Genomic DNA, 24,075 nt, shown 5'->3' with positions numbered 1-24,075 from the left:
CCTGTTCCGAAGACGGATTTACACGTACTTCGGAATGCAGTGACATTTCCACCTTAGGGTTTGCCAAACATGTATCTGTTCCTTCACTGCATGTGAGGAGGTTAAAACTTTGCCTTATTTATGAATTACATTTGTACCTATACTTTGTAACTGATTATGTGCAAGATACAACGGAAGATAGCTCATGATCCTCTTACGGGTAATTTAAGGATTAACAGGCACAAAAAAAAAGCTGGTACCAGTTAAGTAGCCATACTCCTGGAGTAATTGGGATCTTTACATCTATTTATATATAGTGATGTTCATGCGCTAAGCAATCACACGGGGGCCCAGTAAGACTTGCAAAATCCAAATCCATACAGCACCTACACTGCTGGCACAGGGCATACCATAAGCACCTACACTGCTGGCACAGGGCATGCCATACAGCACCTACACTGCTGGCACAGGGCATACTATACAGCACCTACACTGCTGGCACAGGGCATGCCATACAGCACCTACACTGCTGGCACAGGGCATACCCTACAACACCTACACTGCTGGCACAGGGCATGCCCTACAACACCTACACTGCTGGCACAGGGCATGCCCTACAACACCTACACTACTGGCACAGGGCATACCCTACACCACCTACACTGCTGGCACAGGGCATACCATACAGCACCTACACTGCTGGCACAGGGCATGCCATACAGCACCTACACTGCTGGCACAGGGCATACTATACAGCACCTACACTGCTGGCACAGGGCATGCCATACAGCACCTACACTGCTGGCACAGGGCATACCCTACAACACCTACACTGCTGGCACAGGGCATGCCCTACAACACCTACACTACTGGCACAGGGCATACCCTACACCACCTACACTGCTGGCACAGGGCATACCCTACAACACCTATACTGCTGGCACAGGGCATGCCATACAGCACCTACACTACTGGCCGAGGGCATGATATACAGTATATACTACTGGTATAGGGCATGCAATACAGTATATATACACAGCACTACTGGCATATGGCATGACATACAGTACATATACACAGTACTACAGGCATATGGTATGACATACAGTATATATATATATATATATATATATATATATATATATATATATATATATATATATATATATATATATATATATATATATATATATATAATCCGTGGAGGACCGGCACTCCCTCTGCTTGAATAAGCTTGCGCTGGTGCCTGCACAGCTCGTGGTTGAGCATGTCATAGGAATGGCGGGTGGTGCGGCACTCAGCTCTGTCAACATGCAAAAAAGACGACAGAACACTGTCGGTGTGTCAACGTTTCAGTGCTTTAATCGGCACTATCATCAGGATACTGTATCCTGATGATAGTGCCGATTAAAGCACTGAAACGTTGACACACCGACAGTGTTCTGTCGTCTTTTTTGCATGTTGACAGAGATGAGTGCCGCACCACCTGCCATTCATTTATATATATATATATATATATATATATATATATATATATATATACATATATATATATATATACACACACACACACACACACACAGTACTACTAGCATATGGCATGACATACAGTATATACACACAGTACTAGTAGCATAAGGTATGAGATACAGTATATATACACAGTACTACAGGCATATGGTATGAGATACAGTATATGGCGTTACCTTTATCCTTTGGGAGGAATGAACGCTTTCCCTAGCAGCAGGCACAACATCCAGCTCTGGAGCAATGAACATTTCTAGAGAAACAATGAGATGTTATCCTAAGTTGAGTGAGGCACAGTAGACAACAACCGTAATGAAACCAATATCTGCCACCATACAGCATATTTGTGCAGCACTGCCATGGTGCTGATGTAGGTAGCCTAGAGGCTGGCTGGCGGTCAGGTTCTACACACATCCACACATAGATAATAAACAAATCTCCATTTACCATTTGCAGGATCAGTGTCTGGTGCGAGAAACGTTGTATTGATCTCCTCTGCAGAATCATTAGAAACCGGTTCATCCTCCGCAATTACTATGAGACCCTGTGTTGGAACTTCCACTATCCCGCTAGGGATCATCTCACTGCTGGGCCCTGAAAACATAGTCTGGTAACTACAGTGTCTTAGAGAGATGGGCGTTAGCCTCATGGTGTTTTACCTATGAACAAGGATTACCTGGTACAGGAGAGTCGTGGCTTGGGGCCTCTGCTTCAAAGCAAAGTGACAGTGGCTGAAGAGTCTCTTCCTGGACCAAAAACACAATAGATACATAAGAAATGAATTTGGTGCACGGCAAACCTCACCCAAATCCTTAGGGGATGGCTCTAGCGAATTATAGCACTGTCTGGCTGAAACAGTACTTCAATTAGTTAAACACTGCTCTAAGACAGCACAACCCATGTCCTGCCCCATATACAAAGGCAAGTCTTGCTTAACACACTCCCATACATTTCATAGATGCTCGATTGACCCACAAATAACCAATCAGTGCCAGCTAAGTATTCACAAACAGCCAATTGCAAGAGTGTTGCTAGTGCTGGGGGAAAGCTACTATTTTTAGGAACATTTTAAAACAGGAGGCGGTTCCCCTAATGTAGTTAGCCTACATTAGAACCAGCCTATAGAAGTGAGCTGGCATGTACACACAGAGGTGGATTAAGACCTGATGGGGCCCTAGGCAAGATACCGGTTTGGGGCCCTCCTAACTCCAACAATCCTTCTACAGAAGTATAACTGAACAACGTATGGGTGTATATGTCTGTGTGTGTGTGTGTGTGTGTGTGTGTGTGAATATTCAAAGATAATTATCAAACGCGTTAACTAGTCGTCTTCAAATTTTGCACACTACCATATCCTCTTAAGCATGGGTCTTCAAACTGCGGCCCTCCAGATGTTGTGAAACTACAAATCCCAGCATGCCTTGCTACAGTTTTGCGATAAGGGAATGTTAAAACTGGCTGGGATTTGTAGTTTCACAACATCTGGAGGGCCGCAGTTTGAAGACCCATGCTCTTAAGGGACGATCGAAGTTCAAAGATGGGTTTAATCGGACCCCTTAAGGGTGATGTCGTAAAGGTCCATGCTATTTCTGTTGTTTTCATGCATTGCGATAGGAATGTCGTTGGAAAGCTTATGACTTTCTGAATACAACCAGAGCAGCTGGAAGCGCCGCCAGGCCCGGGCAAAAAGGGGCATGCGGGCTGTGCACAGGCTGCTGAGCAGCGTGTGCTGATCGGGGGAAAAGAGGCTGCAGCTCAGCCAGAGAAATTTCCGGCCATACCATCGAAGGGGTTAACCCCTTCCTGACAGAGCCAGTTTTTGCGTTCCTGACAGAGCCCTTTTTTTCAAATCTGACATGTCTCACTTAAGTGGGGATAACTTTTTTTTGCTTTTACTTATCCCAGTGATTTTGAGATTGTTTTTTCGTGACACATTGTACTTCAAATTAGTGGTAAATTTGGGTCGATACAGTCTGTGTTTTTTTGTGAAAAATACCAAAATGTCGGAAAAAAATGGAAAATTTAGCAATTTGCAAAATGTTAAATTTTCTGCTTGTGAGACAAATAATCATACCACTCAAAATAGTTAATAACTAACATAAACCATATGTCTACTTTATGTTTCCATCATTATTTCAACTTCCTTTTAATTTTTTTGGACACTAGGAGGCTTACAATATGAATAGCAAATTCTCAAATTTTCAAGAAAATTTCAAACACTGATTTTTTTAGGGACCAGTTCAGTTCTGATGTGACTTTGAGGGACTTGTATGTGAGACACCCCCATAAATGATACCATTTCAAAAACTGCACCCCTCACAGTATTCAAAACAGCATTTTGGAAGTTTGTTAACCCTTTAGGTGTTTCACAGGAATTAAAACAAAGTGTAGGTGAAATTTCAAAATTTCATTTTTTTTGCAGATTTGCAATTTTAATACATTTTTCTAAGGAACACAGTACATTTTACTAGAGAAATGTGACTAAAAATTGATTCCCCCAATTCTTTTGTTTTCATAAATATCCTATATGTGGCCCTAGTGTGCACGTTGACCAAACCACAGGCTTCATAATAGAAGGAGCACCTACTTGATTTTGGAGCCTCCTTTTTATGAGATTATTTTTTAGGCACCATGTAGGTTTCTAGGCACCATAAGATGCTAAAAGTTAGGAACCCCCCCACAAGTGACCCCATTTTGCAAACTACACCCCTCAGGGAATTCATCTAGGGGTATAGTGTACATTTCAAACCCCCAGGGGTTTCACCAATTGTGGTACAACTGGGCAGTGAAAATGAAAAATTATTTTTTTTACACAAAAATGCAGTTCTGGCTCCAAATTTGTCATTTTCAGAAGGTATGAAGGAGACAAAGCACCCCAAAATCTGTGCCCCAATTTCTCCCGAGTACGGCAATGCCTCACATGTGACCAAAAAATACCAGTTGGGTGCATGGCAGGACTCAGAAGGGAAGGAGTGATTTTTGGATTTTGCAGCTCAGATTCTGGTGGAATTTTGGTGGGTGCTATGTCGCATTAGCAAGACCTCCCCAAGCACCAATACAGTGGAACCCCCCCCACAAGTGACCCCATTTTGCAAACTACACCCCTCAGGGAATTCATCTAGGGGTATAGTGTACATTTCAAACCCCCAGGGGTTTCACCAATTTTGATACAAGTGGGCAGTGAAAATGAAAAATTAAATTTTTTTACACAAAAATGCAGTTCTGGCTCAAAATTTTTCATTTTCAGAAGGTATGAAGGAGAAAAAGCACCCCAAAATCTGTGCCCCAATTTCTCCCGAGTACGGCAATGCCTCACATGTGACCAAAAAATACCAGTTGGGTGCATGGCAGGACTCAGAAGGGAAGGAGTGATTTTTGGATTTTGCAGCTCAGATTCTGGTGGAATTTTGGTGGGTGCTATGTCGCATTAGCAAGACCCCCCAAGCACCAATACAGTGGAACCCCCCCACAAGTGACCCCATTTTGCAAACTACACCCCTCAGGGAATTCATCTAGGGGTATAGTGTACATTTCAAACCCCCAGGGGTTTCACCAATTTTGATACAACTGGGCAGTGAAAATGAAAAATTACATTTTTTTACACAAAAATGCAGTTCTGGCTCAAAATTTTTCATTTTCAGAAGGTATGAAGGAGAAAAAGCACCCCAAAATCTGTGCCCCAATTTCTCCCGAGTACGGCAATGCCTCACATGTGACCAAAAAATACCAGTTGGGTGCATGGCAGGACTCAGAAGGGAAGGAGTGATTTTTGGATTTTGCAGCACAGATTTTGGTGGAATGAATGGTGGGTGCTATGTTGCGCCAATACAGTGGAACCCCCCCACAAGTCACCCCATTTTGCAAAGTACACCCCTCAGGGAATTCATCTAGGGGTATAGTGTACATTTCAAACCCCCAGGGGTTTCACCAATTTTGATACAAGTGGGCAGTGAAAATGAAAAATTACATTTTTTTACACAAAAATGCAGTTCTGGCTCAAAATTTTTCATTTTCAGAAGGAATGAAGGAGACAAAGCACCCCAAAATCTGTGCCCCAATTTCTCCCGAGTACGGCAATGCCTCATGTGTGACCAAAAAGTGGCAGGACTCAGAAGGGAAGGAGTGATATTTGGATTTTGCAGCACAAATTCTGGTGGAATGATGGTGGGTGCTATGTCGCATTAGCAAGACCCCCAAAGCACCAATACAGTGGAACCCCCCCACAAGTGACCCCATTTTGCAAACTACACCCCTCAGGGAATTCATCTAGGGGTATAGTGTACATTTCAAACCCCCAGGGGTTTCACCAATTTTGATACAAGTGGGCAGTGAAAATGAAAAATTAATTTTTTTACACAAAAATGCAGTTCTGGCTCAAAATTTTTCATTTTCAGAAGGTATGAAGGAGAAAAAGCACCCCAAAATCTGTGCCCCAATTTCTCCCGAGTACGGCAATGCCTCACATGTGACCAAAAAATACCAGTTGGGTGCATGGCAGGACTCAGAAGGGAAGGAGTGATTTTTGGATTTTGCGGCTCAGATTCTGGTGGAATGAATGGTGGGTGCTATGTGGCATTAGCAAGACCCCCGAAGCACGGTGAAATTATGAACCTAATAATCCATAGATGTGTGGTATATTTTAAAACACTCCTTTATACATAGGCCGGGTTTGTCGGGGCAAGTGTCACACTGGAAAATAGTTTGCTTTCTTATTCCCTTTTTATAGCAAACTTTGCACCTTTTTTGTGTCCTGCCCTTTTTTCCAGTGGAGGGGATTTCATCAGGAAAATGCTGCCCTGGTACAATACGGGGGCCAGTACTAGAAGTACTGGGGCCCTCTGCCTGCTGGTTCCCAAATATTAGGCCCTTTATGACTTCCTCTTGAAAGTGCATAAATGTCCCCCTCTGGCCGGTAGAACGGAATAGCACGTAAGCGTTATACAGTGCCATCTGGATGATATACACGGCCAGCTTCTTGTACCAGATTTTTGTTTTCCGCAGGGCACTGTACGGCTTCAGTACCTGATCTGAAAGATCCACTCCGCCCATGTACCTATTGTAATCCAGGATACAATTAGGTTTTGAGGTGTGGGTACTGGTACCTCGTACAGGGACGGAGGTGGTACTGTCTCCGTGAATTGTTGTCAGTATAAGGACATCCCTCTTGTCCTTATATTTGACCAACAACATATTTTCGGTGCATATTCCCCTGCTTTCACCCCTTCTCATTACTTGGGCAATGTGCGTTTTTGGGAGGCCTCTTTGGTTCTTGCGCACAGTACCGCAAGCTGCTGTACCTCTTGAACCAAGGGCCTTAAACAGGGGGATGCTGGTGTAAAAGTTATCCACATAGAGGTGATAACCTTTATCCAGGAAGGGGTGCACTAAATCCCAGACAATTTTTCCACTAACACCTACGAGGGAGGGGGGGCATTCTGGCGGTTCAATTCTTGAATCCTTCCCTTCATATACCCTAAACCTGTGAGTGTACCCTGAGGTGCTTTCACACAGCTTATACATTTTTATGCCATACCTTGCCCTCTTACTGGGAAGGTACTGGCGGAATTTAACCCTTCCTTTAAAATGTATAAGGGACTCGTCTATGCAAATGAATTTATCTGGGATGTACATGTCTTCAAATTTGGCACTGAAATGATCAATGACCGGCCTGACTTTGAATAGCCGGTCAAAGGTGGGATCATCTCTGGGTGGGCACTGTGCATTATCGTTGTAATGCAAAAATTTAAGGATCGTCTCAAATCGAGCCCGGGGCATGGCCATACGGTAAAATGGGGTGCTGTACAGAACATCTGTACTCCAATATTGCCTAATTTCTGGCTTTTTTACTATGCCCATATGAAACACCAGACCCCAAAACGTCATCATCTCTACTGCATCTACAGGGGTCCACCTAGCAAATGATGACGTGGGGTTTTGAGCAATAAACTGCTGGGCATATAAATTAGTTTGGTCCACCATTAAATTTATAAAATCATCAGAGAAAAATAATTTGAAAAAGTCAATTTCTCTGAGACCTGTGGAATCAAATTGGATTCCTGGCATGGCCAAAAACTCAGGAACCTGGGGCTCAAAATTGTCTGGTGGTGGGGTCCATACGAGATCAATTATTGGGGGGGGGGGTCTCAGCTGCTCTACGGGGGCGTCTTTGAGGGGGTCCCTCATCACCAGAGGAGGAAGAGGAGCTTAAGGCGAATCCTTCAAATTCCCCGCTTGCATCACTGGCTGTGTCAGAGTCAGAAGCAAGCATGGCATATGCCTCCTCCGCTGAATACATTCTTCTGGATGACTGGGATGACATTTGGGATGACATTTGGGATGCCATTTTTATTTTTGTGTTACTGGTAGTGAAATGTTTCAACACGTGTATAGTGTAGGGGGGGGTACAAACTTTATTTCAACCCGGGGGGTATGTAGTGTGTAGTGTGTATGTAGTGCAGAAAAAAAAAATACTTTATACAAAAAAAAAAAAATTGAAGGGGTTAAAAAAAAAAAAAAATTGAAGGGGTTAAAAAAAAAAAATTGAAGGGGTTAAAAAAAAAAAAAAAGGTCCTGCGCCAAAAATTGAGCACAGATGTTGGTCAGTAACGTCCGTCACTGAACAGCGCTCAAAGGCAACAGGAATTTGATCAAAAAAAAAAAAAAAAATAGATCAACCCTGTGCCGAAAAAGATGATCAGTGATGTACGTCACTGATCAGCGCACAGCGGCCACAGGACACCCACAAAATCACAGTGTGTGTAAAAAAAAAATTAAAAAAAGACCCCACAGCACACACAAAAAAAAAAAAAAGGTGATCAGTGATGCGACACTGATTACCAGTGAGGGGCAGCAGGTGCACAACCTTTGGTGCAACTGACAGTGCAACTGGCAGGTATATATAAAAAAAAAAAAACCTCTGCACCCCCAAAAAGTTGCTGATCACCTCAGATATAGTGATCAGCACAAAAGGCGGGGGCAGCAGACACAAAATTTAGCACTCTCTATCACTCTCTGTCACTATCTCTCTCTATCTCTCACTATCTAACACTATGACACTGCAGCAGCAGCAGTGACAGGTATATATATATATATAAAAAAAAACCTGCGCCCCCAAAAAGTTGCTGATCAGTTAATTTATACTGATCAGCACAAAAGGGGGGGCAGCAGTCAGTTATATAAAAAATATATAGCACAATCTGTCACTATCTCTATCTCTCTCTCTCTATCTCTCTATCTATAACTATCACACTGCAGCAGCACAAAATATAGCACTCTCTGTCACTAGGCCTCTCTATCTCTCTCTATCTCTCTCTATCTCTCTCTCTAACTATATCACACTGCAGCAGCACAAAATATAGCACTCTCTGACACTATCTCTCTCTATCTCTCTCTATCTAACGCTATTACACTGCAGCAGCACAAGTTCACAACACAGGAAGTCACAAGTAACAGGATCCAGGAAGCATCCAGCACACTACAAGCAGTGATGAAGCAGGCAAGATATTTGCAAGGATCAGGTAAGTATTTGGCAAGGTTCAGGTCAGTATACTGCGGCAGCTAGGCACGGTGACCGCACTGCACGCAATTCCAGACCGGAATGGCGTCTGCAGTGCAGTCACCGTTAGTTTAAACCCCCCTCCATGGCTGTGATTGGTCCGTCGGTCCGACGGACCAATCACGGCCTTTGGGGGCGGGCGGGGTGAGGTGGGGTGACACCAGTGTCACCCTTACACCCCGCGGTGATTGGTGCTGTACTTTACAGCACCAATCACCTCCGATTGCGTGTCACCGGCGAACGTTATTCGCCGGTGACACAGAAAACGCTGTAATTGGCTGTTCACACTGAACAGCCAATCACAGCGATCGCCGACGGGGGGGCGGCATCGCAGCCCCCCCTGGGCATGCACGGACATGTCTGCTGTCAGGGACAGCAGACATGTTGAAACTGTCACCGCGTCTATAGACGCGGTGACAGTTACAAGCCATGACGTACATTTACGCCATGTGTCGGGAAGTACTTCCCGACCATGACGTAAATGTACGTCAATTGTCGGGAAGGGGTTAAAGGCATATAAGGGTTCTTTAAATGAAAAACATTTTTCACTTTACATGGGCCTTAAAGACTAGTAGCACTATATTTTTGCTGCCAATTGCAGGTGGCATCGATAGAGTACCTTGGCGGGTGTGCAATCTACAGATGATAAGTGCATTACATACAAATCTGAATCCAGCTCTAGGTCTTTTGGAAGTAGGCCTAATACCGGTGTCACATATAAAGTAACCTGAACGCCCATATAAAAAAATGGTTTCATCCAGTGTTTGTCCAAACCTTTCTCTATCCCATCAAAGAATATAAAAGGGACTTTCAGTGTGGGCAGGTCCATCCGATGTCAGAACATCACGGTGTAAATGCGCAATGCTCTTCTGGTAATACTTTGGACAGCCAGGATATCTTTATGGAGCCCTTGGGACCTCCTGGACCCTAAGCAGGCACTTAGGTTGCCTTGTGGAAAATCTGCCTCCGTGTACAAACCTTTGTAAACCAGTTCTGTCACACAGCCTAGCATAGTGCTTATTGTCCATTGGCTCCTGTGTGCTAAGATATTTCGCACAGTTTAAAACATTAGTATATAAAAAAGCAGCATCTTGAATAAAGCCGGTATTGGTCTCCATAAGGCATTGCTGGATGTACAATCCTCTGTAATGTTTGCTGATAATCACGGAGGCACTAATACTGTGGTTTTGGTGACGCCTCCTAACATCATGCTCACCAGTGCCCAGGTATGGATTATGGGTTGAGAAACTGTAAAGCAGCAGACATAGTAAATCTAATAGGGAGTGTCACTGGTCACTATATGAAACCTTACTGTGGCTTCCCCACCCCAAAACATTACATGATGACACCCCAAGACTTTCCACAACAGCACCTATTCCTTCACATGAGTAAATGCAATCACCTCATCTTGTTCATCAAAGTCTGGCTGTAGCAATGGCTGGTGCGGACTGTGGGCGGCTGCATTCTGTGCAGCCGGAGTGCCATTAACGGATCCGCGGTGACTGTATGGCGTACTTCCAAGTCTGTACGGCGTACTTCCCCGGCGAAGAGGAGTGTTTGCTGGCAGGGTCCTGTCAAACATCTCTGGACTCAACTGTCTCCCAAACGTCACCCTTTTCTTTTCCTTCACTGAATCAATACCTAGTTTTTGGACGTGTTCATTTTTCTCGAATTCTAAAATCAATAAAGAAGAAATCTCGTCAGTACTGTGGTGAAAAGTGTAAGCCAGGGGACACGTTCGCTATGTTGACACTATGAAGGTTGACATTAGGACACCATTTAAAGGTCGACGCACGCACTAGGTCGACAATCAAAATGTCAACATGAGTTATTCACATTATTTTTGAGCCGACAGACGGTATCTTATACCCGACCATCCACTAGGGCATGGAGGGAGAATATAATAGTGCACCGAGTGGTACACTGATACTGGGCGGTATTCAATGTGAATACCGGCGACGTGCAGCGAATCCTGTTTAGGATTCGCTGCACATTTGCCACTGGTCGCCGCGTTCCGGAGCCTCGCCGGCTACGGTATTCAACGAGTCAGGGGCTCGCTGCCCCTGACCAGCGAATATGAGCTCCTGCGGCGAACGCCGCAGGGAGCCTGAGGACGGTGGCAGGCAGGGAGATGGAAGTCTCCCTGCCTGCCCCACAACGTTTGTGGGGGGGAGGTGGGCTCCCCGGGTGCCAGGCAGCACAGGATGCCCCCCGGGGGTGCCAGCAGGGGACCGGGCATATTCACTACACCCGATCATGAATATGTAATGATCGGGTGAAGTGAATATATGAATATCTAATGAGCGGCTCGGCTCCGGCTCCCTGCTGGCTGGTCTGTGTAAAAAAAAAAAAAAAAAAATATATATATATATATATATATATATATATATATATATATATATATATATATATATATATATATATATATATATATATATATATATATATATATATATATTTTTTTTTTTTTTTTTTACATTAAATATATATTCATGTGCTTACAGCACATGAATAAAAATAGCATGCCCCTCCTCAGAATAAAATTCCAGATTTTTTGACACCAATTGTAAAAAAACAAAAACACTTTATTTTAAAAGTTCACCTTCCACTTCACCATAAAAAGATAGCGATTGCTACTCGGTGAATCATGGCGAAAAAAACCTTGAAATGTATTCGCCATGTGGTCATTGAATAGGGTGATTCACCGTTTTAGTCAGAAATTCGCCTTACAGCACAAAATCGCCATAAAAACCTGGCGAATCAGGCTCATTGAATACCGCCCACTGTGTCTACAGTATGTTGATATAAGGCGAAATTCAGGACAAAAAAACTCATGTTGACCATTTGACTGTTGACCTAATGTTTGTTGACCTTAACATGTCGACCCTATGACCCACGCCAAGCATGGAACATACACCGCAGTAATGTGATCTTTGTCAAGCAGCAATTCCCACTTTATATTAAAAATGTAAATCACTGGTAGTTTATAACACGTATTATGTAAGTACCATGGCAACCACAGTTACAAGGCACATAAGTGAGCACAGGGTGTTTAGAACACCTCCCTGAGCTACTGTAGGTTTTCAGATTTTCTCTCATTCCCCCTATTTCCAAAATGAAGGCCAAAATAAAAGATTTAGTACATCCAAATTCTATCCATGATTTTCATCTGAATGGAATAACAATATGAATGGAATAACATGGTACTCATGTAACATTATTTAACATCTATTGCAGTCACTTGGTGAAACTAAAGCCCTATAGTATATGTATGTTTATGTGTGCTGTCCTCTTCTGCTATACCCCACTGGTCAGCTTCACACAGTTATACAAAAAGCTATGCACACTGCTGATAACAGAACTACGAACCCATTCAATAAAAATTCACAAGCCAATAAATCCACTACGGGGAACAGGACGCCTTCCAAATACACAAAGCGCTAACAAGATATGGACAGAATGCTTAGTGCACATCACCATATTTGCATTTCAAAGCTACACCATCATATTGTGTAATAGGTGTATGATTATGTTGCTATAGGGATGTATTGTTGTTTTTTTACGGTTGCATCCATTTCATCAATCTCAATAGCTGTAAACTTTAGAGTAAAGATAGCTTAAATAAGGAATGAGTATCAAAGACGATTAAAACAAGACAATTTTTTTTTTACTGATATTGTCAAAATGTACATATAAGACAGTTCCTTACCATTGGATTCTTGCACTGAAAAGAACACGCTGCTGCTCTTTTCTAGATCACCATACTGTGAAGATAAAAAGTATATGTAACAGAGATCCCAATGTCAGGAGGGTCTTCAATCTGTGCCGGATTTTTGGCCAGGCGACAAATTGGTAATTCTCGCTTTTTAGGGAAAATTAAATTCGCCCTATTCAATCTCTGTGTGGATCTGTGAATTTGCCACAAATCTGCGTGTTGTCAAATTTGCCGCCGCTTGCCGATTTGGCCCCCAAAAAAGTGAAACAGCATGGGCGAAAATGGTCCCAAATACGGGCGAAATACTGATTGAATACCTGTTGGTGAATCAATGCCGTTTTTTCACCTTGTAAAAAAACTGCAATGATTAAATACCCCCCGAAATCTGATGAATAGATTGCAAGTTATTGTTAGAGAGGCATAATAGCTTAGACATGTAACACTATAGGGCTATCCGCAGATAATTGCCTCACCAGGGGCTAATCTAATTAACCCAGTAAACCAGAATTTAACTGGGATTTTGAGGAGGCTAGAGGTTTCCGGATGCCATGTTTTATCGTCCAACAGCTCATTAACCGCACGGTAAAATCTGGCTATAACTGGATAGTACGTTGAGGCTTAAAGCCTGTTTGTACCGTGCAGTAAATAGCCTCATGTAATTGGATCCCGCCCCCCTAACTGCTGTCATGTTTTAGTCACTGTGACACAAGTATCCAGCTAATGTTACAATGAACGGTATTGCTCACTTCTGTACTATTCCACATACTATGGTGCTCATGATTGATGCAGATTATAAATGGCGGTCCAGCCAATCAGCTCCAGACGGTGACCAGAGCTAAACACGTTACAGTAAGGAGCCAACTGTCAAGGTGCAATGATCACCTTTAGAACTTGTTAATAAATGAGCCCCTAAAATTCCAAGGGGTCTATTTAATAAGCCTTGGGGCCAGATTCTCTAAGCTTCAAAAGTGACAAAATTAAGAGTGATATACAGCCAGCCAATCAGCTCCTACCTACCATGTCACAGACTGTTTGAAAAATGTCAGGTAGGAGCTGACTGGCTGGCTGTTTATCACTATCTATTTTATCACTTTTGAGGCTTAAGGTGCCCATACACTAGTAAGATTTTCAGATATGGCTGGTTGGAACAAAAACATGGTTATGGATAGTGACAGTTTTCCAGCATTTCCAAGCAAATGGCCAACTGTCATTTGCTCTCATCCATAACCATGTTTTTGTTCCAACCAGACAGATCTGAAGATAAATCTGCGTGTGTATGGCCACCTTTAGAGAATCTGGCCCTTGGTGAGAGATGACGTACCAACCAATCAACTCCTGACATTTTTCAAAGACAGCCTGGCAGTTAGAAGCTGATTGGTTGGTGCTTTATGTTTTGGTGCTTATAGAGGTATAACATTAGTAAATATATAGATCCCGAAATATGAAAAGTGTAATTGCTTATAGTTGGTACGATGTCGGTTTTTCCTGCTACGGGAATAATGCTAGTAAACTGATGCTTATGTTACAGCTTGGGAGCTCCAGGATGTGCTGGAATTCCAGAGAGCCTGCCCTTCTGTTTAAAGCAGCAATCATTTACAAGGCAAACACTTGCTTGGGTTTGTCTTGTAAATAATTGCTGCTTTAAACATATGAGCAGACTCTCTGGAATTCCAGTACAGCCTGCAGTTCGAAGGTGGTTACATGGACCCTGCATCGGAAACAGACCTGTATTAGAGTACAGGTGGGTTTTAGCTGGGCACTCACCATGCAATCTCTCCGGGGGGTCTTCTTCAGTACAGGACGAAGGAGCGGGCTGGAGGTGTGGCTGTCTGATCTCTGGGGCTGATCCGGGTACAGAACACTCTCAGACCGAGGAGGACTCAGGAGTTTGGCGAACATCACTTTCCTCTTACTGCATCTTGTAGATCTTGGTACGGCGGAGACCTCTGCGGTCTGCAACTCTGTTGTGACACCAAACACATAACCCTTATTGTGCTGGAGCTACAGACTCCAGGAAACGCAGCTATGAGGAAGAAATCCTGTGATGCCTATGGCTCTTAATGGCAACTGTGTCCATAGTGATAACTGTAGAACAAGGGCCCACTCTGCAGGATGCATAGCATGCCCGCTGATCTGCATGCCGGTTCTCCTCCCGCAGAATGAACACTGCTGATAACATGGGACGATTTAATGCCACCCACTGCATGATCTTACTGCTAGGACATTGCAGTACACATCTCATTGCAAGGACAGTCTTACTCTAATGACCCTCCAGCAGGATCTAACAATCTTTTGGGATTTTACCACAAGAGTAGGTGTCCTCAGACTACTGGAAATAAGCTTGCTCCTAATTCTAGAGAGGGGGTGGACACAGAGGACACAAGTGGTAATTTATAAAGGAGGCCACAATTTGTAAAATCGCTTTTAAAGGACCCCATACATGACTGGATTTCCCCGACAGCTCCCTGGGAGGGGTCACGCACGATTGGGCACTTGATGTGCCAAGTTTTGCAGATGATAAATTATAAATTTATCATATGAAACTGCCGGGGAGCTGCAGGTGGAGGGAGCAGGGGGGCGGATGACAGAGGTGGCGGACGCCTTTGGGCAAAGGGAGCTGCAAGAAAAGGAAAAAAAAGCCCATACAAATGAATGGGAAGCTCTTAGTCAACCACTGGCTGCCCAATCATTTGTATTGTTGTTTTTTTCTTGCAGTTCCCTACTCCTGCCCAGCTCTCCGATCCCCTCGCCTGCGTCATCCACCCGCAGCCTCTGTGTCCGGTGCACCTGCCCAGCTCTCCGATCCCCTCGCCTGCGTCCCCCACCCGCAGCCTCTGTGTCCGGTGCACCTGCCCACCTCTCTAGTCGGCTCGCAGCACCCCCTGTCCGATGCTTCTCTGCGCATAAGATTTAGCTAATCTTATGTGCAACCGGTCCAACCTCCCGACTCCGATGCGCATGGGACCACGCATCGGGTCGGACGTGATGTCTACACATGCAATTTGGGCCGATTTCACGGCTCAATCCATCTGAATCGGGCCCAAATCGCATAGTGTATGGGGGCCTTAAAACTACTAAACAAAAAGCTGTGAGATAAAACCAATTTGAGAAGTCACAAGCATTACTGTGACGTTACCTCGCCCCACTTCTAGAATAGGATGATTTATAAGAGAACAAGATTATATAACCAGGGATAAAAGAATCATTTTGAAGAGGACAGGTGGCATTGTCCTAATTACTGAAGTGAGGATGTGTCTAACACCATCTAATCAGGACAGCCCCATCCACGTTACAGGAGATATAATGAGGAGCAACATCCACTGCACAGCTGAGAATCTGTCTGCACTCACCTGACATGCTGGAGACATCAGTCATCAATGTTGAAGCCAAAGAACAGTCTGCTTCTGGGATCTCCTCTGGCAAAGAGGTCGGATGGAATTTCTATCAATGAAGAATACAGGAAATAAATGTATTAAGGCCCATCCTACATGTTTAATAAATGGCTTTCACAACAGTGAAAGCTAAAGGATTCTTTAAAGCACACTTACACTATGTAGATGAAAGTGATTGGACACCCAATGAGCTCCTGCAGCAGACACATGTTCGTGAAGGTATAAAACTTTTCAGATCAGATGGACATGTAGGGGTTTGGTGATTTCTGGGAGAATGTCTGATGCCAGAGTGTACAGTAAAGCATTGTAGTGGCATTCTGCTGTTTCAGCTGGTTTTACAGGAAATTCGGTAACCCAAATGGACTGGGCAGCTCAGACTCCAAATCTTAACACCACTGACAGTCACTGTGACGAATGGAAGTGTTGGATGCATTCTAGTCCTACTCCCTTCTTCTGTGTCACAGTTGGTTACTGCACTTAAGCCAGAATGGCAAGCTGTTGTCCAGAAACTTGTGGTCATTTTGCCAAGAAGGGCGTCTGCAATAATCACTGCACCCACAAAGTACGGACCTCAATAAAATGTCGCTGATCTATTTTCGGTCGGGGTCCAATCACTTTGTCTACATTGCATACATATGTGCCACCCAAGTCCGTATTACAAATTTATATGAGACTAGAAGAATACACTGTTTTATGCCGGAAGTTAGGGAACCATCACAGACTTATGGTTTCTAAAATGCAATGTGATATAATTAATATTTAGTAATTAGAATAGCACCAATACAAATTTTGGGGAGGTTTGGGTGTAGCTGTTAGAGTAAGCTAATCGAATAGGTTCTAGACAGAGGAGTGTGTTGTTGGGTTGAGTTGGACAAATTTACCAGCACAGTTGGTGTGTGGTGTACATAGGATCATATAGCTCAGGCATGTCCAAACTATCCAGCTAGTGTGAAACTACAATTCCCATCATGCCTTGCCACAGTTTTGCTATTAGAGAATGCTAAAACTATTACAAGGCATGCTGGGATGTGTAGTTTCACAACAGCTGGAGGGCCACAGTCTGGACCTGCCTGATATAGTAGCTTCTGTCCCACCTGCCAGAATAAACCATTTAGCCCTGAGTTTTGTAATCTCCACCATTACAGCGCAGGTTTAAAGGATATCCATGGTTGAATCTGACTGCTTAAATCAAACTGACTGAGGTACTAATTAGGTGACATGTCCTCAAACAGGGATATACTTAAAACCTGGCCTGTACGGACAGTATGGTGAACTCTAGTTTTGTCCTCTGAAGCCAAATATAATTTCTTAATCATTTATGATTAGTTATTTAGATAAGCCATATCTATTCTGCATATCTATAAAGAGTATATTGTAAAAAGTGATAGTTTTAGGGTTGGATTTGGGGCTTGGCATGGCTGGGTTGCCTTGGGGTGTCACAACATTTATTTAGCAGTATTTATTTTTCCACTAAGTACTCTTTCTAGGATATTCACTTATGTGACACTTTTTAAACCCAAGTTATTGCTTCTTATTAACCCACTAATACCTTTGTTTCTCACTTGTGTGCTGCCCCTGGGTGATTGGATTTTTTTGGGGGTGCTGTGCCCCCACCAGGAAATGTAAGAGGTCACCTAGATGCTGTTGGTGGGCTAGTATTTGTTGGCTGACAAATAATCCAACAACCTTGATTTATTTCTCTTTATTAGATAGCATAGCTTAATATTATGGAGTGTGCATCAGCATCGCATGTCCTTCTTTGTAGAACTACAAGTCCCAACATGATAGCACCTCATGATACATTGATATTAGGGTGTGAATTCCAAGATCCCTGCCCCTTCTTATATATTTGGCCATTGACATCAATCCCTGCCCCAGTCTATAGTCCCTAGCCAACATGAAAGTACAGGGAGAATTTACAAACTCCACAATGTTGGGTCCGTGGTGGTAATCAAACATAAGACCTCCGTGCTTCGAAGTAGTAATGCATTATACCAATTGCGCTGGCCAGTCCTTCTGCCATGCGGACAGCTACTGTTAGGGAGATTGTCTGGGGGCTATTGGACAGTGCCCAGGCCCACTCATATGGTGATTTTACATTATGCATGAGATATAAAAACAGTAATGCTATAGTGCAACTTTGCATTGAAATAATACATACCTGGGTTTTTTCCAGTGGCTGCGAGGGGAACAGTGAGGAATGAGGTGTATTGGATATACTGGAGGTCCCTGGAACTGTAGTATCAATAACTCTCTTCCTTTTCTGTGGTGGCTCAGAAGTCTCGCCCTTTCCGTTTCCTGGAATTACAGATGAGAAGCTACCAATCTAGATGCAGAGATCGGTCTGGTTTGTGCTTCATGCCATCCAAGACACAAGCAAAATGGATGCAATGTAGATCAATCAGGGAGATCTCTAAGCTGTTCCAGCTGACTGGGGTCTCATGAAAAAAAAAAAGAACACGATCCACACTTCCTCCGGTATCTGCATTCATACATACTCTACGGAACTTGCTACAAGAATCAAACCACTGACAGATACATCAGTTATGTTCCTAATGTATGTCTTGGCCACTTTCTTATTACTATAGGAGGAAGTTATGGAAATGCCCCCACCACTGTGTAGCCACCTGGTGCACTTAAAAGGAATCCTGTAATTACTCCAACAGCATGGAAACATACATACAAATACAAGCATTTATAATATTGTTTTTTCCATGCAGGCTAAAATGAAATCGCTTCTACCGTTTTCTTCTCACCATTATCTTCCTTCTTGGAGAACGCTGGGAATTGTATTTTTTCTTCTCTCTCCTCAACCGCTTGGAAGACATTTCTAAAGGCGGAGATTTTGTCTCGGAGCACAGAATTCCGCGGAGATGTGAAGGGGCTGGCCTGGAAGAACACAACACCCACAACTGTGATCATGGTTGATCCCTTTTGACATGAATACATGCCTATTGAATGATTCCCACCCTACTGACACACATACTAGCCCTTATTCACCACCTTCCCTTAACATACCCCCTAATTATAATTTGTTGGCGACTGGTTGAATTTCAGTACAGAAAAAGATACATTGGCTGACAGTAAATATTAATGCTAAAGAATGGTCCAATCCCTTTCTGCAGCGTACAGACCATTGTGGGGCAATCTGGATTTTGCCAACACATTTTAGTGTTCCCTCTATGCTTCTTTTGCAGGGTGCCGCACCCTGCCCGTTTTTAAAACCTCAAAATGCACCCTGCCCTTTTTGTGTGTGGCACTGTGCGCCCTTACGCTGCCCTCCACCGCGCTGACATGCCGCTGAGAACTTCCGGTGTGTGCAATCATGTGTATTGGGTATTACGGTGTATGTCATCATGTGTAATGGGCATTATGGTGTGTGGTATAATGTGTAAGAGTGTGTGCCATAATGACAAAATATGTAATGGGCATAGCAGAGTATGACTATGTTTAATGGGCATAATCCTAGTGCAGTGTTAAAACATTTTTATTTATTATTTTCCCGAATGTAGATTTCTAATATAAAATGTGCCCTCCCGATGGAAAAAATTGCCCTGTGGTCAGCACCGTGCCCTAAAAAAATCCTATAGTAAACACTACGATTTCATTCATGTTCTATGGGGGTTATTCTGGTTCACTCAGAGAGGCACAATCACTCTCTAATGGACAAAACCATGTGCACAGCAGGTGGGGCAGATGTAACCTGTGCAGAGAGAGTTAGATTTGGGTACAGTTTGTACGTCAAACTGTTATCTATATTGCAGTGTAAAAATAAAACAACCAGGTTTTTACCCTGCACAGAAAAAATAAAACACCCAAATCTAACTCTCTCTGCACGTTACATCAGCCCCACCTGCAGTGCATGTAATTTTGTCCATTAGAGTGATTGTGCCTTTCCGAGTGAACCAGAATTACTCCCTATGTGTGAGGAAACTGTAAGCCATTTCATACCATAAAATGGACGTTCATTTAGAAGAGTCATTTTGGGTATAACTTTAATCTGTCTCTGAGAGGTACTTATTGAATAAAACACTGCAATTGTTCAAGAGTGCATTCATTCACCATTATCAGTATCCTATGGAGTGCTAAGCACAACCGCTCCCTTAAATAAGTGCAAAAGATTTGCAGGACAAGACACTGCAGAAAATACAACCACATAAGCACTGCTGCCCATAATAACTACAAAAGCAGCGCTGGGTGATCCCAAAGGGTCGGTGTCACTGCTGGCAATGGAGAGTGAGAGGGAAAAGCACATGAGGGAGGAGGGTCCTACTCATAAGGGGAGGAGGAGCAGACCAAGGTGCCACACAGGGGAGAGACATTGTGAAAGGAGCAGAGTGGTCGGATGGTTTGTAAATATAATTATGTATATAATCTCTGTGCTTGTTCTTTGTTACACATGGTTATGGGCGAAGGTATCATATTTACATGTGGGTCAGGCTCACTCTTCTTAAGGCTTCTCTGCAGTGCAATCTGTCGAATCAGGAAGTTGGTTTCCGGTGAACCACGGACACCATACGAGGATCTGCGCCGGTATTTTCTTAGAGAACTGGGCGATTTTCCTGCACATAAAAGAATCAAAATCAGAATAGCTAGGATCCCGTAAAATAAAGGGGTCTTTGTACTAAGCCTTGGAGAGACAAAGTACCAGTCAATTAGCTCCTAACTTCTATGTTCAAAGACAGTTAGGGGCTGGTTGGTTGGTACTTTCTCTCTCTGTGTAGTTTATCAAAAGTCGTGCTGTAAAAGCAGTCATTTGGCCAGATGTATTAAGCTTTAACAAGAGAAAGTAGAGGGTCATAAGTGATAAAGTACCAGCTAATCAGCTCCTAACTGCCATATTAAATGCTGCGTTTGTGAAATGACAGTTAAAAGCTGATTGGCTGGTACTTTATCCTCATGTGCCTTTCTTAGAATATATAAACCTCTGCCACCCTGATGATTGCTTCAGTGTCCTGTCCCCATATGCAACTATCCATATTAAACATGTACTTGTCCTAAACTGTCTTGTACTGTAATTTGTTATGTGTTTGCTCATAACTATGATCTGTAAAGCGCTGCAGAATTTGTATGCGCTATATAAGAAACTGTTAATAAATAAATAAATACTTTATCTCTTGTTAAGGCTTAATACATCTGGCTGTGCTTCTGCCCAATAGTCATGTCTTGTCAGTAGAAGGATTGCCCTTTTAGATATGGGGCAGAAACATGAGCTGATTTGACCGGTTTTACAACCCGAATCTTGATAAATAAACCTCCAAGGCTTATACATAGATGGGTGTGGTACGGGACTCCAACAGTCGGGATCCCGACAGTCATTATCCCAACGTCGGTATCCCGACTTCCCGGAGTCAGACAGCATGGCGAGCGCAAAAAAGCCCCTTGCGGGCTCGCTGCACTCGCCACGCTGCGGGCTCGGTGGCTCGCTACACGAGCCACCTATTCTATTCTCCCTCTATGGGGGTCGTGGACCCCACGAGGGAAAATAGCAGGTGGCCATCGTGCACCCGGCTGTCTGCGTTTTGACAGCCGGGAACCCGACGTCGGGTAAACGACTGTCGGGAACCCACATAGACAACAAACACTGGTAACATGAAGCATGTGTTGTAAGATTCATTATTGTATACTAGCATATGACAGCTTCAGCATAACTGGAAAGTGTGAGCTTAGATACCATATACAGCCAGGCCTAATACTAGGTGACATATAACAGAGTATCATAGCTGTCCCCTCAGGGTGCTGAACAATGATTTCCCAATGTGGCCACACATGTGGATGGAAAAAACTGCCCAGATCGTATTTGGCAGGATTCGATAGGAACCTACTACAATGGATCATATGCAGGAACCAGAACACACAGGTGAGATGACATCTGCAGTGTATTACCTGTATACTTCAGAAGGCTTTCACTAGATATGCCCAGGTCATCCACAGTCACTGTAGCAAAATCCATTGGCGTAGTACTGGCTTCCGGCTTACCAGACTTCTCACCGTCTCTCGTGGGTGTGATAAGAGACCGAGCTCCAGCGAGGTCTTCTGCTGTCGCGTCACATTCTTGCTGCAAACAAGCAGAAGCCACAGAACAGTTTCCTAGAGCAGCTGATATGTGTGGGTCAGTGATATCAGCTAGGGTATCACATACATTGCTGGTGCCGCTTTTCCCTGGCACAGTCATGTCACTTTGTTCCTCCTGAGTGATTGTTTCAAACTCAGCAGGAGCGATATTTTCTTTGGACTCGTCATTGCTGATGTACTTATGGTGCAGCCCGTCTGGAGAGATCTGCTTGTTATATGAAGCAAGGGTCTCCTCTTCTGTTACTACCTGATATGATTGCTGGTCATCCTGTGGGACCAAGACAGGAATCTCCTGCAAAACTTTCCTGGTGGCCATTTACCCGTTCACCTACAAGAAAGAACATTCACTAAATATCTAAAAATAAATACAACAAAACAATAGAACAATAAATATATGCAGTAACCATTATCAAGGTAAAAAAAAAAAAAAAGACCATCAGGTTCAACCTATTTGACTTGTAACTACTGACTTGAGTAGGTCACATCGATAGAAACGCGCGCTTGGCATCCTCCAGCCGTGCGGATGTCTCTGTCCGTGTATGCTAAATCTGTGACACCAGCCCCTTTTAGGGTTAGAGTCGCTAGACTGTTTGCTGCCGTACTCCCTCTGACCGCTTCAGACATATATATCTGAGCTGTGGCTCAGACTATAGAATTAACCCTGCCTGCATTGCTTTGTGATAATACCTAAAACTCAATTTCTATGCAACTGAATGTCATGCAGGATTAATTCATGATTTATGCTTAAGGTTACAAAACCACTTAGCATTGTAATAGCGGAACATGCCAGCTTTATTTCATGTTAGTTGGTACAATATCACAGTTACGTTAAATGTGATAAAGTAGGTGATAAAGTTTTCTCTTTAACACCACGCAGCAATACAGTAGTTAATATCTTTAATGTTTTCAAGGGAACAGCAACAACTTCTTTGATAACAATATCTATTAAAAGATACATTGGGTGAGATTTAATAGGATGAGATATTCAGAAAGTGAGAGATTTTGTGAGAAATCTCCAGTTTTTTTTAAAGTGGCAATTATTTACACTGCAAAACCAGTTTGATTTTGCTGTGTAAATGATTGCCGCTTTAAAAAAACTGGAGATTTCTCACAAAATCTCTCACTTTCTGAATCTCTCATCCTATTAAATCTCACCCATTCTATCATCTCTCTAAGCCAGTGGTCTCCAACCTTTTTTGGGTCGGGAGCTACTCGCGACAAAATAAACCTGCATAATATCCCAAAAAATGCCCTTTACACATAATGCCACAAACTGTAATGCCCCTGACACATTATGCCACACACTGCAATGCCCCAAAACATATCTCCCAACACTGGAGGCAGAGGAGAAGAGTCATCTGCGCGTGCCGAAGGCACGTGCCAAAAATTAGAAGGTTCAGCTACTACCGTGGAACTCCTGCGAGGCTACATCCCCCATTTTTTCCACACACACACACACGATGCCCATTATACATATGCCCAACAACGTGATACTCCGTTATACAAATGCCCCACACCGTGATGCACCATTATACATATCCCACAGTGATACTCCATTATACATATGCCCCACACCGTGATACTCCATTATACATATGCCACACACCGTGATGCTCCATTATACATATGCCACACACCGTGATACTCCATTATACATATGCCACACCGTGATGCTCCATTATACATATGCCACACACCGTGATGCTCCATTATACATATGCCACACACCGTGATGCTCCATTATACATATGCCACACACCGTGATGCTCCATTATACATATGCCACACACTGTGATGCTCCATTATACATATGCCACACACCGTGATGCTCC

The 24,075-nt window shown here is 43.4% G+C and overlaps 1 protein-coding gene across 5 annotated transcripts in view; it reads right to left on the bottom strand.

Annotated features, from left to right (window-relative positions):
• Positions 1-24,075, bottom strand: part of CDCA2 (cell division cycle associated 2) — a 34,572-nt gene that overhangs the window by 4,699 nt on the left and 5,798 nt on the right. For 3 of the 5 annotated variants that reach the window (XM_083184777.1, XM_083184778.1, XM_083184776.1), the window contains exons 2-12: positions 22,055-22,571; positions 20,597-20,730; positions 18,925-19,057; positions 18,330-18,466; positions 16,127-16,217; positions 14,541-14,737; positions 12,771-12,825; positions 10,464-10,735; positions 2,183-2,252; positions 1,954-2,100; positions 1,686-1,759 (exon numbers count right to left, since the gene is read on the bottom strand). In XM_083184777.1, coding sequence (XP_083040903.1) covers positions 1,686-1,759; positions 1,954-2,100; positions 2,183-2,252; positions 10,464-10,735; positions 12,771-12,825; positions 14,541-14,737; positions 16,127-16,217; positions 18,330-18,466; positions 18,925-19,057; positions 20,597-20,730; positions 22,055-22,559 — 1,815 coding nt within the window. In that variant the 5' untranslated portion in view covers positions 22,560-22,571. The remainder of the gene's footprint in view (positions 1-1,685; positions 1,760-1,953; positions 2,101-2,182; positions 2,253-10,463; positions 10,736-12,770; positions 12,826-14,540; positions 14,738-16,126; positions 16,218-18,329; positions 18,467-18,924; positions 19,058-20,596; positions 20,731-22,054; positions 22,572-24,075) is intronic. The other 2 variants (XM_083184779.1, XM_083184780.1) reach the window with 2 other exon arrangements.

The sequence above is a fragment of the Crinia signifera genome, chromosome 4 (assembly GCF_055691185.1).
Source record: "Crinia signifera chromosome 4, ASM5569118v1, whole genome shotgun sequence".
Lineage (NCBI taxonomy): Eukaryota > Metazoa > Chordata > Amphibia > Anura > Myobatrachidae > Crinia > Crinia signifera.
The sequence above is the reverse complement of the archived record's forward strand: the minus strand, read 5'-3'. Positions and strand labels throughout refer to the sequence as shown.